The 18,326-nt window shown below is 34.9% G+C and overlaps 1 protein-coding gene across 4 annotated transcripts in view; it reads right to left on the bottom strand.

The window, feature by feature from the left end:
* Positions 1-18,326, bottom strand: part of IL6ST (interleukin 6 cytokine family signal transducer) — a 52,214-nt gene that overhangs the window by 25,913 nt on the left and 7,975 nt on the right. For 2 of the 4 annotated variants that reach the window (XM_026018833.2, XM_072749948.1), the window contains exons 2-5: positions 13,820-13,907; positions 8,037-8,116; positions 2,587-2,892; positions 1,594-1,714 (exon numbers count right to left, since the gene is read on the bottom strand). In XM_026018833.2, the coding sequence (XP_025874618.1) occupies positions 1,594-1,714; positions 2,587-2,892; positions 8,037-8,100 (491 nt within the window). In that variant the 5' untranslated portion in view covers positions 8,101-8,116; positions 13,820-13,907. The remainder of the gene's footprint in view (positions 1-1,593; positions 1,715-2,586; positions 2,893-8,036; positions 8,117-13,819; positions 13,908-18,326) is intronic. The other 2 variants (XM_072749949.1, XM_026018840.2) reach the window with 1 other exon arrangement.

Here is an 18,326-nt window from a genome sequence, read left to right on the forward strand (position 1 = left end):
TCTGTTGGTGAAACTGTAAAGTGCTATAGCCAGTATGAAAAAACAGTATGGAAGATCCTAAAAAAATTAAAAATACAGTGGCCATGATCCAGGAATTCCACTTCTGGGGAATACATTCAAATGAATCAAAAACGCTAACTCAAAAAGGTATCAGCACCACCACCACCACCTCCCCCACTGCAAGCCCCATTCATAGCAACATTACTTCCAACAGTCAAGACATGAAAACAACCTGAAGCGTCCATCAATAGATAAATGGATAAAAAAGTGGTACATGTACATACAATGTACTATTTATTCAGCCATTAAAAAATGAGGAAATCCTACATTTGCATTAAGAGAGATACACTTTGAAGACATTATGCTAAGTGAAAGAAGAGAAAGCTACTGTATAATACATAGGAAAGATGTTAAGGGAATAAATCCTATGAGTTATAACAAGGAAAAAGTTTTCCCTTCTTTTTTTTTTATTATGTCTATACGAAAAGATGGATGTTAGATTAAACCTACTGTGGTAATCACTTCACAATTTAGGTAAATCAAACCACCATTCTCTATGCCTTAAACTTATACAATAATGTATATCAAGGATTTCACAATAAAACTAGAAAAGATAAAAATGACTGACAAAAATAGTAGACATACATTGTCTAATTGCTTATTATTACTCCACTTTAAATTGTGATAAAATATGGTGTGCACCTAAAAAAAAAAAAGGCAGCAAAAGGGGAGAAAAAAGAATCAAACACTATGTGGTGTTCCTGATTAAAAGTATACACCACCCCTATGAATTATTTTTGGGGAAAAAAAGAATCCCAAATCTGATCAAGTGTCTAGATCTAATAGCAATTTCTAGGAGAAAAAAAAAAAAAGAGGAGTATGTTAAACAATGTGTAACTGTTACTTGAACAACTGAATTGTAAAGAAAAAGAAAGAGAAATGCATGGAGATTATTTAGATCGTGATTTGGTTACTTGTAAAAATATATACATATATTCATGATACAGCATAAGGAATAGAGTCAATAATATTTTAATAGTGTTATATGATGACAGAAGCTATGTTGTGGTATTGCCTAAGACATAGAAAAGTTGAATCATTACATTGTACAGTTGAAACTATTATAACATTGTCAACTACAGCCAAAGAAAAAAAATTGAAAAATATGTATATACATCTATTCATGAAACATCTGAGGAAAGAGGAGTTCTAAGTGAAAATGCAACAATTAAAGTATCTTCAATTATATTTTGGTATAATGGTATATAGTTATGTGTTTTAAAAAAGCATCCCTATCTTTTAGAGATATAAACTAAAATATTTATGGATGAGATGATATGGTGATATGATTTTCTTTAAGATAATATGGGGTGGGGTATATAAGACTGGTCATGAGCGGATTGTTACTGAAGCTGGATGATGAACACATGGGAATTTATTATACTTTCTATTTTTATATGTTTCAGACGTTCTAAAATAAAAGCTTAAACAAAAATATGCATTAAATATTTCTACTTGAAGAAAAAGAAACTCCAGCACAAATTACTAACTTTATAAGTTTAATAACACACACAAAAATAAAAAACAACTTGCCATTCAGATTTTAAAGTGAAGTTTGTTTCCAGGTATGTTTCCCTTCCAGGATCCCACTGACACATCATTTTCTTTCCTTCATTCACAATGCAACTCAAATTTGTAGGTTTTTCTGGTGGCACTAAAAGGGAAAAATGAGCAATTTTCAAAAAGCTTTATATCCACAAATAATATGCAATTTATATACTAACCAAGACATTTGTAACCTAAATTAGATGAAAAAAACCAAACATGAGCAAAACGTATGGACATAAAGAAAGATTAGTGATTAAAAACTTAATCTTTTCTATTTTTAGGTTAATACACATTTTCTATAACTATCACTAACTAGCATGTTTCAAATTAATTTTCTACATAAAATCAGCTTTCATTTATAAGTAAGAATATTTACTGATTCTCCATGAAGTGTATTTTAAAAAGTAATACTGCATGTTAGTAAGAGGCAATTAAATGGAAACATACGATTCACTTATACTTCTCTTCCTATTGTTTTCTGAAACTCTGCTGGAGGAAAAGCAAATACCAAATTATGGTTTTGGGGATCCAAAAATTTGACAGTCCACTCTTGGATCATATTATTTATTCTGACACAGAAGGACTTTGTCCAGTATTTATTCACTTTCTTCAGATAGTTGCTTTAAATGTGCATCTTCTCAGCAATTAAAGGATACTAAAAGTTACTATGAATACACTCAGAAGTTTCAATTTAACACTGCTTTTTTGCAGGTCTCATGTAAAACCATTTTTCTAGAAAACTGACAGATACTTGGCTTTCAGGAAAGATACAAATCTTATGTTACTCTTCAGGCTTTCTGTATATTAGTGATGCAAATGGAGTTCTACTTCAAAACGTATTTTTTTTTAAAACAAGTAAGTACAAAAGCCAATGAACCAACAAATAAATGCATTACCTAAAGACCAACCAGACATTACAAACGCAATTCAGTAGTCATAACAAAGTTTGAAATGAGACAAAAACAAAATAAAACTTACAGCCTGAAATTATTCTGATTCCATAAACATTCTGATCAATCTGTCCAAACGTACGAATGTTGCAAGTGAGTTGAATATTTAATAAAGATATATCTGTAAACGTGACACTAGATGCTGTTTTGTTTATGATGGTATATTGTTCTTTGGGAATAGTAACATGGTTTGTTTTCCAGAAAATATCATTAGCGTTCACATGAAAATAATCCATACATTTTTCTTTTAGCACACAAACTGCAGTGAAATTAGAACCAAGTTGTACAATTGGAGATTCAGGTTTGATATAGCCACATGGATCCAGAAGTTCACCTGAAAAGGAACAAGAGAAAATATAAAAATGGACTGAATTATTCCGGTATAAAATGATCAATGCAGTCCCTCAATCTTCACTAAACTACCTCTGAAAGACAGGGAAAAAGAAATACACAGTGAAAAAATAATATGGCCAGAATTCAGTGCCTTGATTTGTAAAGAAATATACAAATTATAAGGCTGATGAAAAAAAATCTATCCTAGCTTTAGCCCTCTTTATAATATCCTAACTTTACTTTAAGGAAACACAAACTGTCTACAGCATGATTCATACTTACTCCACCACCAATCCTGTTCCTGTTCCAGGGTCTAAATTAAACCCCTCCAGCAAACAGGCAGTGGTAGGCTCTGTTCCTCTCTGGTCCTGAATGCTGTTGGGTGTGGATGGGGCCAGGGAAGATATTATACATTGTCCATTTATCAAAATTCAGACAACAAAGGAAACAGCAAGGGAGCAACAAAAAAACATAAGAGAACAAGATGGCCAAATATATTAGTTTTAACAATAAATGAATGGGGTTAAAATCCCATATTAAAAAACAAAAAATCAGCCTGTATAAAAAATAAGTATACCACAACTATATGCTTTAACTATCACCTAACTCCATGCTGATGATAACTATATTCCTATCTCCAGCTCTAACTTCCTACTGTTTTCAATAACCTGTGAGACACATCTATCTGAGATAAGCCCTAAGTACTTTAAGATGAACACATCTAAAGGGTGCCTAGGTGGCCCAGCTGGTTGAACATCCAACTTTTGGTTTTAACTCAGGCTGTCATCTCCTGGGTGGTCGGATTGAGCTCTAAATCAGGCTCTGCGCTCAGTGGGAAGTCTGTTTGAGATTCCCCCTTTGCCCCTCCCCCCACTCACCCATCCATTCTCAAATATTAAAAAAAAAAAAAAGATAAATACATTTAAAACTACAAGCATCACAGTCCCTTTCAAACTTATTCTTATTTCTCTACCTCTGCTAACAGCACTATTTATATCCAGTCATCTAGGCCAGATATCTTGCAGTCACCTTCTACATCTCTTCCAACTTCCAACTTAACAATATCACTTGCAATCTTGTTGGTTCTATATTCTTAATATGTCTATCAACTTCTTTACCCCCAACCATATTTTGCCTACTGAAGTTCAAGCCATTATATTGCAGTCTGACCTCCTTCCAGTTTACCCTATATACTGCTATCAGAGTTACTGTTCAAAATGATCATGCCATTTCCCTATTTTAAATTATTTAACGGCTACCTACTACCATCAAGATAAAATCCTAAGTACTTGGCATGATTCTAGCCTCACTGCCCAGAAGCGTAAGGCAGCTTTCCCTAGAGAATCCTATTTGCCAATGGGTTCTTCGGTGATTACCCATTCTAACTGAGGTTCGGTTTTTTCACTTGGAAAATGAAGTTAATAAAAGCTATCTTAAAGAGTTTTGAGATTAAAAATTACTTATGTAAAGCATCTATAACAATGCCTGGTATTCAGCAGTCTACCAATAATAAATGGTAGCCTATCATCATTATTATTACTCTCCAGAGACAATCAAGTCACACTGATTGGGTCTGGAAGGTTCTCTCAAAATCAGCAGGAAGAATTAAAAACAGTTTTTTAGGTCAAAACTATACTCTCCTATGGAATCCCAGAACCTCTCATAAAACCTATAGTGCCCAGAGTAGGAATGTGTATTTCTCTGTTTTAAAACTTATGGGCTGTTTATATGACCTTACTATTATTTATATATGTCTACACTAAATCCCAGTGTACATATTACTCTACACAGCCAAATGTATGCAACTTCATCTTATGGTATACTAATAAGTTACCCTGTAATACTGAGCCAGTCCTTACAACTCCCTAGTCCTCACTTTATTCCTTGGTAAAATCATTCCTGTGATTTAGAGAAAGTAATAAGGAACAGTAAATATGAAATATAGTTTAAAATACTAAAGAACATAAGATGTAACTACAGACTTAGTCATTTTTAATCACACAGAATAAGAGAAATACTAGAAATGAGCAAATGTTCCAAAGTGAAACACAGGCTCATTAATTATCCTATGCCAGATTTATCTAATTTTTACAGGGCTACCAGGCTATTTGAGATTAAATTACAAAAAGAGCATTTTAATTTTATTTATTGATTGATTGATTTTATTTATTCATGAGACACACACACACACACACAGAGAGAGGGGGGGGGGGGGCAAAGACACAGGCAGAGGAAGAAGCAGGCTCCATGCAGGGAGCCTGATGTGGGACTCAATCCTAGAACTCCAGGATTTCACCCTGAGCCAAAGGCAGACGCTTAACCACTAAGCCACCGAGGCGTCCTGAGAGCATTTTAATTTTAAACAAGCATTTGATAAAGTTAGTGGGGTAATTATTCAGACAAGATGAAGAAATATAGGTTAGTATATACCATAACAGATAACAGCTGAACATTACAAAACTGCTGATATCTGGCTGTCCTTGATCTACAAAAATAGAAATTTCATGGGTTTCGGATGCCTGGGTGGCTCAGGGGTTGAGTGCCTGCCAATGGCTCAGGGCGTGATCCTGAAGCCCGGAGATCTGCATCTGGCTTCCTATGGGGAGCCTGCTTCTCCCTCCGCCTATGTCTCTGCCTCTCTCTGTGTCTCTCATGAATGAATGAATGAATGAATAAATAAATCCTTAAAAAAAAGAAATTTCATAGGTTCAAACTAAGAGATTCTTAATTGGTTGATAACTCATATATAAAAAATACTACCAAAAAAAGTCAGAGAGGTCTTAAGTAGAATATGCTGAAGTCCTTGCAGCAGACTATATTTTCCAAACATGGTCATACCTATGTATTGTACCCCATACCACATGCTCTTCTTACAATGTGACCGATACCCCCAACACAAAGAAATAGGGTCAATATTCCCCTTCTTCCCTCAGATCTGTGTGGGTGCTTATGTCTGCCTCAGCCAATGGAATGTGCTATGTGACTAGCCAGACTATGAAAAGAACACAACTTTCTACTACCGTTCTTTTTCTCTTGGGACATTTGTCCTTGGAACCTACCCATGTTACAGGGAAGCCAAGGCCACAAGGGGAGACCACATGTAGTGTTCTGGCCAACAAGCCTAGCAAAGCCCGCAGCCTACAGCCAGCATCAATACTAGACATGTAAATGAATGTGCCTTCAGATAATTCTAGTCACCAATCTCTGAATATTCCAGCTGAGGCCTCAGACATCACAAAGTAAAGATGAAACAGTCCAGTTGTGCCCAACTTTATTTCTGACACACACAAACCCTGAGAGATACTGTCATTTTAAGCCATGAAGTTTTTGTGTAATTTGTGAGGCAGCAATAATGTAGTCCTGCTATTCTGAACATGTTTTTAATAATTTGGCAGAAAATAGACACATATACACACACACATATCAAATTAGCAAAGGACAAGACTATGAAGAATTGCCAACACTTTGGATGGTAATACTAGAATTAAAATTATTTTATTTTATTATTATTTTTTTTTAATTTATTTTTTTTAAAATTTTTATTTATTTATGATAGTCACAGAGAGAAAGAGAGGCAGAGACACAGGCAGAGGGCGAAGCAGGCTCCATGCACCGGGAGCCCGACGTGGGATTCGATCCCGGGTCTCCAGGATCGCGCCCTGGGCCAAAGGCAGGCGCCAAACCGCTGCGCCACCCAGGGATCCCTAAAATTATTTTAAAAGATTAGAACAACAGGCCAAAACTAATATAATGAAACTTGCTAGAGAGGATAATATCTCTTACTCAAGCTGAGATTAAATAAACATACAGTAAGGGAGAAATGGCTTAAAAGTAATCCATGTGAAAACCTAAGAATTTTCACTGACCAGTAGCTTACCATGAAACTATGGTCTATCTTAGCTGGCAAAAACTATGCTGATTAAATAAAAATGATGTTCAGATCAAAATAAATAATAAAATCACTATATTCAGACCATGTCCAGTTCTGGTATATTAAATTCATTTTTTTCTTAAGTGCATTTTATTCAAACCTCAATAATAATCATATAATTACTATCCTTTTTATAATGTTTACTGTGGGCCAGGCACTGTCCAGATGTCTTCAGTATAGTAACTCATATAATTTTCACAATATCCATAGGAGTCAGGAACCATTATTATCTCCATCTTATAGATCAGGAAACTGACACAAATCAAGCAACTGGCCTAGTCCTACAGCTGGTAAGTGTGAGAGGTGTGATGGTCTATTTCAAATGGGCTATGGGCAACCAAGAGAAGAATCAGTAAGGGTAATCAGCATATATAGGGTTAGAAGTCAAGTCCTATAAAGAATAATTAGGACACTGGGTAAGTTTAGTTTGGGTAGGAGATGCCTCAGAGACACATCAAAGCAGTCCTTCAATATCTTTCAAGAGCTGAACAGTGGGAAGAGAAAGTGGGACTACTCTAGAATTAAGGATAATGGGAAAAAATTACAAGAAGGAAAATTTGGGCTCAAGAATGAGGAAAAAATTTCTAAATAACAAAACTTTTCAAAATAAGTTTTATGTCACTTGAAGTGTTCAAAAAGAAGCTGCGTTCCTGGATTTAGAAAGGGTTGATTTATGGCAGTGCTTTTCAAGCTATCTGTGATGAAAGATCAGTTTGGTTTTTTATCCTCAATCTTTCACAGACTTATACTTTCGCTCTATACCATGTTTGATGAGATAAGTCCAATGATCACATGCTTGGATGTCACCGCTATGTCAAACTGTTAAGAATTTCTAAACATTTATTCTTAATTTCTGTACTTATCTCATTGTGAACTAGTGACAAAGGCATCAGGCTGTGGACCAGTCTGAGCAGTACTGCTTCAGACCTTTTTATTCTGCTAAAGGTGTCACTGAGCACTGAACAGCAGTGACACCTTTGGCCTTTAAAAAACGAAGCGCTAAAGGTTAACAGATTTTCTCCTATATATTAAACAACAACCAAAAAACCAACAACATATTTTCCCCCTCCCACCTTAAAGTTATTGTTAGTATACCTAGACAGAATTTAGGATTACTGGGTGACTTTTCATGTCAAATTATAATTATATAATTATATAAAAATATATAAACCTAATTTGTGAGGTTGGGAGGTAGGGTATTTCATGAGCCTTACCTACAGATTCAGTGGTGAAGAAAATAAACAATGCTTGCACTATCCAAATCTTCAATGTCAACATCTTGCAGTAGATATTTCTGTAAAAGACACATGTAATATTATTTTTATTAATTTTTCTCTTATTACACAAAGTAAGTAAAGACTCGATTTCTAAAGCTCTTGTTTCCATTGTATAAGCTGTCTTCTAAAAGGTGGTAAAATTTTAGAGAATGCAGAAAACACATTTAACTCTTCAGAATATTTTTCTTTATTCCTACTGGAATTATGGCTACATAAAATAGTGATGAAACACAACTTATACTCTAAGGTTAATTAAAAGAGCAATCCTGTTTCTTTATTATGTGAGGACTTATGCTATTAGCAAGTACTTCAGAGAGACAAATTTCTTTTAGTAGGCAAAACCTACCAAAAGCAACCTCAAAAGCTACTTGCCAAAATGTAAAAAAAAAAAAAAAAAGTTTGTAATTCATACCATGACCAAAAACATCCCATCATATGAAGAATGCCTACAAATCACTAAAAAACTCCAACACCTAAGAGAAAAACCAGCAAGATGAGCTGAATAGGCAATTTATAGAAAAGGAAATACAAATAATTTAAACATATGGATTGATACTTTCAACCCTACTCATAATGAAAGATGCAAATTAAAACTACCCCAGAAAGGAATGCAAGAGGATACAAACACTTTGGAAAACAATTTGGCAGTTCTTTACCAAGTTAAATGAACATAATAATAAGCTGCAAGAATGTATTCAAGAGAACTAAAAAAACATGTCCACATGAAGACTTATACTCAAATGTTCACAACAGCTTTATTCATCATAGTTCCAAACTATAAGCAACTAAAATGTCTTTTAACTGGAGAAAGAATAAACAAATACTCAATATCCAAACAATAACATCCATATAGTAGAATACCACTCAGCAATAAAAGGGAATGACCTACTGATACATGCAAGGGCATGAATGAATCTCCAAAGCATTAAGCTGAATGAAGGAAGCCACGCATAAAAGGCTATGTACTATATAATTCCATTTATGGGATATTCGATAAATGACACAACCAGGGTGACAGAAAGCAGATCAGGGGCTGGCTGGGGCTGAAGTGGAGAAGGGAAATAAATGTAAAAAGGTACAAAAGAACTTTCTAAGGGTGGTAAGAATGTTCTATGACCTCATTGTGACCTCATAAAACTCTAAATATTTGTCAAAATTCACTGAATTGTATCAAGAATTGTGAAAGCACTGAGATTTTACCCTATTTGCAAGCTAACAATTTAGCCTGCTAGTTCCATGGATATTGGCCGAAGACACAAGACTCTTGTGTCAGAGACAAAGGACTTTATCACTCATACCAGGAGCAGCATTTTCAGAGTATTAGCATTTTCTTGTGCTGGCTGCCTGGGCCCCGTTTCCAATAAAGTGCTGTGAAGAGAGACTGGTAACACCTGTACACCCAGTGGGTCATGTTACAGGGATGAAGACTGAGCTTAGGAAACCAGGCCTTTTAAAATGGGCGTAAGCATGTCTGTCTTTTACTCTAGAGAGAGACATTATCTCCATTTTCTAAGCCTCTAAGAAAATCTTCAAGAGCCCTATGAGGATTTGTTCCCTAAAAACTGCACACTAAAAATGATAGATTTTATTCTTTATAAATTAAATGCTAATTAGATACTAAATCAACCAAATCTACCCAAAGTATGGAGTCAAAAGAAATGAGTGCTTCACTCCTCCAAAAGACATGTACAAGAATGTACATACAAATTTTATTTCTAAGTACTGAAAAGTAGAAGCAACCAAAACCACAAATATAGTAAAACAGAAAAATTCAAGTAACTCAATTATAGCAATGAAAATGAACTACAGGTACTTACAACATGACTGAATTTCATATATAACAGAGAAGAAAGAAATGAGACACAAAAAAAGTATACATGATTCCCTCTATATAAAGTTCAAAATCAGGCAAATGTCATCTGTGGTGATAGAGATCAGAACAGTGGCTATCTTTTTGGGGGGTTGGGGAAGAGGGCAGAAGGGAGCCTTCTGGGACGCTGGACATGTTCTATACTTTGAACTAGATGGTGATTAAAACTTACTGCGATTGGGATGCCTGAGTGGCTCAGTGGTTGAGCATCTGCCTTCGGCTCAGGGTGTGATCCCGGGGTCCTGGGATTGAGTTCTGCATCGAGTTCCCCACAGGGAGCTTGCTTCTCCCTCTATGTCTTTTACCCTCTCACTGTGTCTCTCATGAATAAATAAATAAAACCTTAAAAAAACCCAAACTTACTGAGCTGTAAACTTGTGATCTGTGGACTTTATTGTATGTTAAGTTGTACTTAGTAAAAACACTAAACAAACAAAGCAAAAACTACCCCAGTATCATTTCTAGTTTTGGCAAAAATATAAAAACTAAAAAATTATCAACACAGTATTATGAGATTATGACATAAAGGCATTCTTATACACTGCACAGTATGGTGTAAAATGGCATAACCTTCCCAACAAACTGTGGGAATTTAAAAGTGAATTTCATTGTTTGTAAATTAAAAAACTCAATTATAAACAAAGAACTACCCAGACAAGGTTTATGTCCAGTTTTACATTATCAATCAAAATTAAAATATATATACACATTTGAATCCAATGATTCTACTTCTAGTATTTTATCCTATAGATATGAGTAAAACAATACATACAAGGTTATTCACTACATCACTGTTTTTGTTTTTTTTAAAGATTTTATTCATTTGAAAGAGAGAGAGAAAGCACAAGCACAGGGAGGGGCAAAGGGAAAGGCAGAGGAAGAAGCAGGCTCCCCACTGAGCAGAGAGCTTGATCCTGTGACCCTGGGATCATGACCTCAACTGAAGACAGACACTAACTGACTGAGCTACCCAGGCACACCCATAGCATTGTTTTTAATAATAAAAGGTTGACACGTGAATAGAGGACCAGTTAAATTATGGTATATCCAAGTATAGCATACGTGTAGCTACAAAAAAACTGAGGAAGCTCTAGATCTCTACTTAGAGGTGTGTAATGATATCTAAAATAAATAAAATATTATTAAGGCAGAGAACAGCATATTTGTTATTTGTGGGGAGAAACCCAAAAAGAGATAAAACACACACTCATTTCCTTATATAAGCATAAAATACCTCTAGCAGGATAAAAATAAAGACTGGCTGCCACTGGGTGAGATGCCAGGGTAGAAGGGAAATCCTCTACATATACTCTTTGCATCTTTCCAATGTTGTACCATGTGACTTCAGTAGTCAAAACCTAAATTTAAATTAAAAAATACTTGAGATGTAACTTCTTTAGTACTTTACAAAACTATGAACTTCTTGATGAGGGCTTCACAGTACTACATCTGGAATATGGTATTCTTTTATTAAATATCAATACTAACTTGACCCGCTAACCATGCAACAATCACTCTATAAATAATTTGCTCATCACAAACTGTTCAGACTATTCCAGGATAAAGGATTAAAGAATGAAGTTGCAGGAACCATTTTTCTCCACCTGTTTTATTTCTTACTTCCTAATTTTAAATAGTCCCATATTAGAAAAATCCACATAATTCAACTGCTCATCAAGACAAAAAGAAGAAAACATCTGAGCATACTGGAGAGTACTATGTGGTCATGCCATCCAGACCACCTACACCAACAAGTTTGTTCACAGTGTAGGGAAGATTCTCTGTGGTTCCTAGAGACTGGCAATCTTTCTCTTGCTGCACTATAATCTTGTAACAAAACTCTGACACAAAGAGATCCCATAAAAGTATTTATAGTTACCACAAAGCAATTAAATTTATCTAAGCAGGGCTGTGAAACAAAGTATGTAAAAGAAAAACAGGCAAAGGTAGGTTTCACATTTTAATAGTTAGAGAGTAATGTTTCCTGGGGCACCTGAGTGGCTCAGCTGGTAAAGCAACTGCCTTCAGCTCAGGGCATGATCCCAGGGTCCTGGGATGGTGTCCCTGTGTCAGGCTCTGCACTTACCGAGGTCTGCTTCTCCCTCTTTCTCTGCCCCCCTTGCTTGTTCTCTCTCTCAAATAAAAAATATCTTAAAAAAAAAAAAAAAAAAAAAGCAAGCAAGCAAGGGTGCCTGGATGGCTCAGTCAGTTAAGCATCTGCCTTTGGTTCAGGTCATGATCTCCAGGTCCTGGGATTGAGCCCACATAGGACTCCCTGCTCAGCAGGAGTCTGCTTCTCTCTCTGTCTTTCTCTCCACTTCTGTCCCTTCTCCCTGCTCATTCTCTGTCACTCAAATAAATAAGATCTTTTTTAAAAAGTAATGTTTCCTGATTTTTAAAAGACTGTCATTGAAATGTGAAGAAACATCTATTAAGGAACTTAATTTCATAGTCCCAACCTAAGAGATGGAAACACAGTAGCACTACCTAAAATATTAAATGCAATACAGTCAACTTCATTTTGGGGCTTGTTTTAAAATGGACCAAATTGACAGTATACTGCTTACTGTTCCTCTCCTTTCATTTTGTTGGCAATACATATTCAACTTAAATTTCTATTATTAGCCTTATCCTCCTTCATCTCTGGCAGAATTTTTCACGTATATATTTCCATGCATATTACCACATATTGCATACAATGATTTTCCTTGAATTCTGCATATATCTTACAAGATTCTATAAAACCAAAATATAATTATTAACCACATATACAGAAGGTTTATTCTAAGTACTGAGTGGTTCTTCTAGAGTGACAATTCCCCAACTACGGTGGTTCAACAAGGTAATGTGTTGAAAGGTGCTATAATATGCATCACAAGTAATTCACTATTAAAGCAATAGAGTCTATAAATGGTTTTTAAAAATTAGAACACATTCAAGATTATCCCTATAGTTGATCACTCTTATTCATTTTCATTCCCATGGATTTTCTTAAGTGGGAGTTAAAATTAATAAATATTTAATAGTTATGCCCTTTATAAATTAAATTTTTGTTACTTACGGATTGATTTTTGAGTCTCTTTTTCTTTTTGACACAAGGACAGAAGAAAAAGTATGAATAATACATTTAGATACAGATTTCATGGGAGGAAGAATGTCAATATAAACTTAGTTACTATAGTAACATTACTCCTATAATTGTAGAATGGTAGATGAAGTACAATTGCCAAAAAAGAAGGCAAAGTAATGTTTGTTGAATGAGTAAGCTGGGCAGGGATAAGGATGGGGACAATTTAAATATGGTATCATATATACACATTACAGTGTTACTTTGAATAAATATGCAAAGAGTCAATCATACCCTACATTATACTAATTATCTTAAAAATTATCCAACTCTGCTCTATTCCATTATTACTAATTATTAATTCATACTAACACTTACATACTACGTCACATTACACAAGTGCTTTTATGTAAATTAAATTACTTCAGTTGATTCTCCTAATATCCTAGAAAAGGAGGTGGGTAGGGCAGGAATCATTATTTCATTATTTTAAGAGTTTATATTTTTAGAACAGCTTTAGGTTTAAACGAAATTGAGAGGAAGGTACAGAGAATTCCCATAACCCTCTGCCCCTACACATGCATAGCTTCTGCTATGGTCAGTATCACTCACCAGAATGGTACATTTTACCAAGGATGAACTTACACTGACACACTTGAATCACCCTAAGTCTACAGTTTACCTTAAGGGCCCGATGGTGTTGTACATTCAATGGGTTGCCATTGCAAGGATTAATTACTGGAACTTTACAAAAGAAAAATTCTGACAGTTTAAGTTACGTACCCAAATCACAAAATTAAGAAGTGAAGAAACAGGGACTTGAAACTAAGTCTTCTGTCTCCAAAGGTCATGCTCTTTTCATCAGGTCTCACTATAAAGAGAGGAGAGCCTTGTTCAGAAAGCTGGCTTTGATAATATTTTTTTAAATTTTTTTTTTTTAATTTATTTATGATAGTCACAGAGAGAGAGAGAGAGAGGCAGAGACACAGGCAGAGGGAGAAGGCAGGCTCCATGCACCGGGAACCTGATGTGGGATTCGATCCAGGGTCTCCAGGATCGTGCCCTGGGCCAAAGGCCGGCGCCAAACCGCTGCGCCACCCAGGGATCCCAGATAATATTTATTATAAGCATTCTTCTTAAATCTTTGCCTGCTATAAGCCTTTCTGAAAGTATCCCATTTTACATACTCTTGGATCTTCAGTAGAAAACAATCCTATAAACACCTATATAACAATATTTAAGCATCCTAGTCCTGTTTTGAAAAATACTTGGAAACATTATCAGCCCCTCCATGTCCAGTCCAAACTTCCCTGATGTTGACATAATGTCACAGAGACATGAAAGGGATATTTTGTTGAATTTGACAAAGGGAGTAAAAGCAAATCATTAACAGAATCACACCTTTTACCCTTTCACTAGCAGTTAAAGGCTACTGACTCTTCATACTATTTTGTGCACACAGACATAAAAATTCAGTTTAAAATTCAGTACCAGGTTAAATTCTGGTGTGAGTGATGGTGGTTCCTCTTTGAAATGTAAAAGATAACTTCAAACTTGGGCAAGAAGTTGAATCCTCCATTACTATTTCACACGTATTAAGCCTTTGATGTAATTTAATAATACATAAGAAATTAAATTTATATCAATGAGATACTAAAATGCAAAGGAAAAATTATTTTTAAATTTTCAAATGAACAGAAGTTGAAAATACATCATATACAAGTCTTTTTTCCAAAAGTATCCATCAAATTGTTCACATTAGTTATCTTGGTGGGATTATAAAAGACTTTTTCAATTTGTATATTACAACATTATATTGTATAAATATATGCATTCTTTTTTTTTAAAGATTTTATTTATTTATTAATGAGAGACATACAGAGAGAGAGAGTCAGAAACAAAGACAGAGGGAGAAGCAGGCTCCATGCAGGGAGCCTGACGTGGGACTCGATCCCGGGTCTCCAGGATCAGGCCCTGGGCTGAAGGTGGCGCTAAACCGCTGAGCCACCCGGGCTGCCCAAGTATATACATTCTTAATATACAAAAATGGGATCACAAAAATGTTCTGTAACATGCATTTTTCACTTATATTTGGACACCTTTCTAAGTCAATACATAAAGATTAATTCCTTATAGCATTTGCTTAAATTCACCTTCTCAAACAGGTCTTCCCTGAGCACCCAGGATTGCTTTTCCCCCTTTCCTATTTTTTTTCTCAATGGCACTTAACACTTTCTAAAATGATTTGGCAAACATTTCTTGTAAAGGGCCAGACAATAAATATTTTAGGTTTTGTAGGTATTAAGGTCTCTGTTGCAATTTTTCAACTTTGTTATAGATAGTAAACAAATGGGCATGGGTAAATGCTAATAAAATTATTTATTAAGATAGGATGCACACTAGATTTGGTCTGCAGACCATAGTATGCCAACCCCTGCTCTAAAATAATATTTAATTTACTTATTTTATTGGCTGTTATGGATTGAATTGTGTTTTCCTCCTGAAAGATATGTTGACGTCCTAACCCCCTAGTATCTCATCATGTGACCCTGTTTGGAAATAGGGCTGTGACTGATGTAATTAGTTAAGATGTGATAAAGGAGTAGGGTGGGTCCTTAATACAATATGATTGGCTATCCTTATGAAACACACAGGCACAATGCCATGTGACAACACAGGCAGGCATTGGAGTGATAGAGCTATAAGCTAAGAAATGTCAAGGGCTAACTAACAGCCACCATCAGAAGTAATGAAAAGGCAAGGAAAGATTCTATCAAGAGTTTCAGAAGGACTTCTGGCCTCCAGAACCTTAAGAGAATAAACTGTTATTTTAAGTCATCCAGTTTGTGGCACTTTGTTACAGCCACTCTGGGAAACTAATACATTGTCTGTGCACCTAAAACAGAATGCTAGCAAATAAGGCAAGAAATTTTGTTGTTTTGTTCTCTACTGTATTCCTAGCATCAAGAATCATACTGGGCATAGTAAGCACCCCAATATATTTGTTGGATAAACTGACTTCCTTGTTGTAAGTAGGTGCACAATGTATTAGTGGAGTAAATACACTATATTAGTCCCAAGTCTTTGCATGGACATAAGCTTTCATTTCTCTTGGGAAAATACTGAATAGCTAGGTCCTATATATGGTAAGTATATATTCATATTCTTCTTTGGTGATGTGTCCAAATACTTCGTTCATTTTTAAATTGGGTGTGTTGTTTTCTCATTAATATGTTTAGAAAGTTTTTTTAAAAAATAGAATGCTAGACATAAGGTCTTTATTAGAAAATCCTTCGTAATTTCTCCCTGTGGCTTATCTTCCCATTCTTTTAACTGTGCTTTCTAAAGAGGAGACATTTTCATTTTAATGGAGTCCAATCTATGAATTAATACTTTTAGTACTGTATCTGAGAAATCCTTGCCTAACCCAAAGTCTCAAAAGTTTTCTATGTTTTCTCGTTGTAAGTTTTATAGTTTTAGGTTATATACTCAGGTCTATCAACTATTTTTTTTTCTATCAACTATTTTGAGATAATTTTTATATATGGTGTAAAGTAGGTATTCGAGTTCATTTTGTTACATACGGATAGCATCTAAACTATTTGTAGAAAAACTATCCTTTCTCAAGCGAATTGCCTTTACACTTTCATCAAAAATCAGTTGTCCATATATGTGTGGGTCTATTTAGTACTCTTACACAGCCGGGCAAACTTTTTATGTAAAGAGCCAGAGAATAAATGTTTTAGGCTTTGCAGACCATAAAGTCTGTTGGAACTATCCCATCTGCTGTTTGTAGCACAAAAGCAGCCATAGATAATACATAAACAAATGAATGTGGTTGTGTTCTAACAATACTTTATAAAAACAGGAGACACCCTGGCTTTCACCTGTGAGCTCTAATTACCCAATTCCTGCTCTATTCTGTTTCATTGATCTATCTGCTTATAAGTCTTGAAATCAGTGTTCTGTGTGTACTTAAAAAACATGGCTGTTGCAGGAGTGTTATATAAATGTCAATCGGGTCAATCTGGTTGATAGTGTTATTCAAATCTTTATCTTTAGTCATTTTCTGTCTATTTCCTCTACCAATTATTGAAAAGGAGGTATTGATATTCCCAAATAGAACTGTGGCTTTATTTCTTCTTCCACTTCTTTTAGATTTTGCCCTGTTTTGAAGCTATGTTATTAGGCACATAAATATAAGGTCTTGATGAAGTGGCTCTTCTACTATAGTGTACTGATGTTCTTTACCAATGGTAATATTCTTTGCTCTGAAATCTATTTTGACATTATTACAGACATCTAATCTTCTCTTCCATTAGTGTTATCCTGATATATCTTCTCCATTCTTTTATATTTTATCTGTTTATTTCTTCAGATTTAAAGAGCACTGTGTTTTTTGTTGTGCTTTGTTTTGGTAGGTAGCATATAGTTGTATCTAATCGGACAAAGTCTTTCTTTGGGTGTCTAAGCCATTAATATATTATTATTGATACAGTTAGGTTTAAAGCTATCATCTATGCATTTGTTTTCTACTTATCTAATCTCTGCTCCTCCTTTTCTTCTATTTCTGTCATTTGTGTTGAGTATGTTTTAGGATTTCTATTTTGCCTTCCTTCCTGACTTATAAGCTATTAATTCTTTATTTTGTTATCTTAGTAATTACTTTAAGGTTTATAGTATGTATCTTAAACTTTTCAGTCTACAAGTGATGTTATAGCACCTCATGCACAGGAGTAGACATCTATTTCTCTCCTCTTAATCTTTTTTTTTTCCTCCTCTTGATCTTTATGCTATTTTTGGCATACAAGTTACTTTTACATATTTTATAAACTTCAGATGTACTTTATATATGTTGTAAACCATACTTTTACTGTTTTGGTTTAAACAATTATTTTAAAAGAGATTTCTGGGGGATCCCTGGGTGACTCAGTGGTTTAGCACCTGCCTTCAGTCCAGGGTGTGATCCTGGAGTCCCGGGATTGAGTCCCACATCAGGCTCCCTGCATGGAGCCTACTTCTCCCTCTGCCTGTGTCTCTGCCTCTCTCTCTCTCTCTCTGTCTCTGTTTCTCATGAATAAATAAATAAAATCTTTAAAAATAAATAAAAGAGATTTCTATAATATAAATATCTTACGTATATATACATGTCAGTAACATTTCCAGAGTTTCAAATCCTTTGTCTAAGGTCTATATTTCCATCTAACATTTTCTTTGTCTGAAGGATGATGATGATGATGATGATTATGATGGATTATTATTTGGAGTGTGGTTCTGCTAGTGATGGACT

The sequence above is a fragment of the Vulpes vulpes genome, chromosome 2, assembly GCF_048418805.1.
Source record: "Vulpes vulpes isolate BD-2025 chromosome 2, VulVul3, whole genome shotgun sequence".
In the NCBI taxonomy this organism is placed as follows: Eukaryota; Metazoa; Chordata; class Mammalia; order Carnivora; family Canidae; genus Vulpes; species Vulpes vulpes.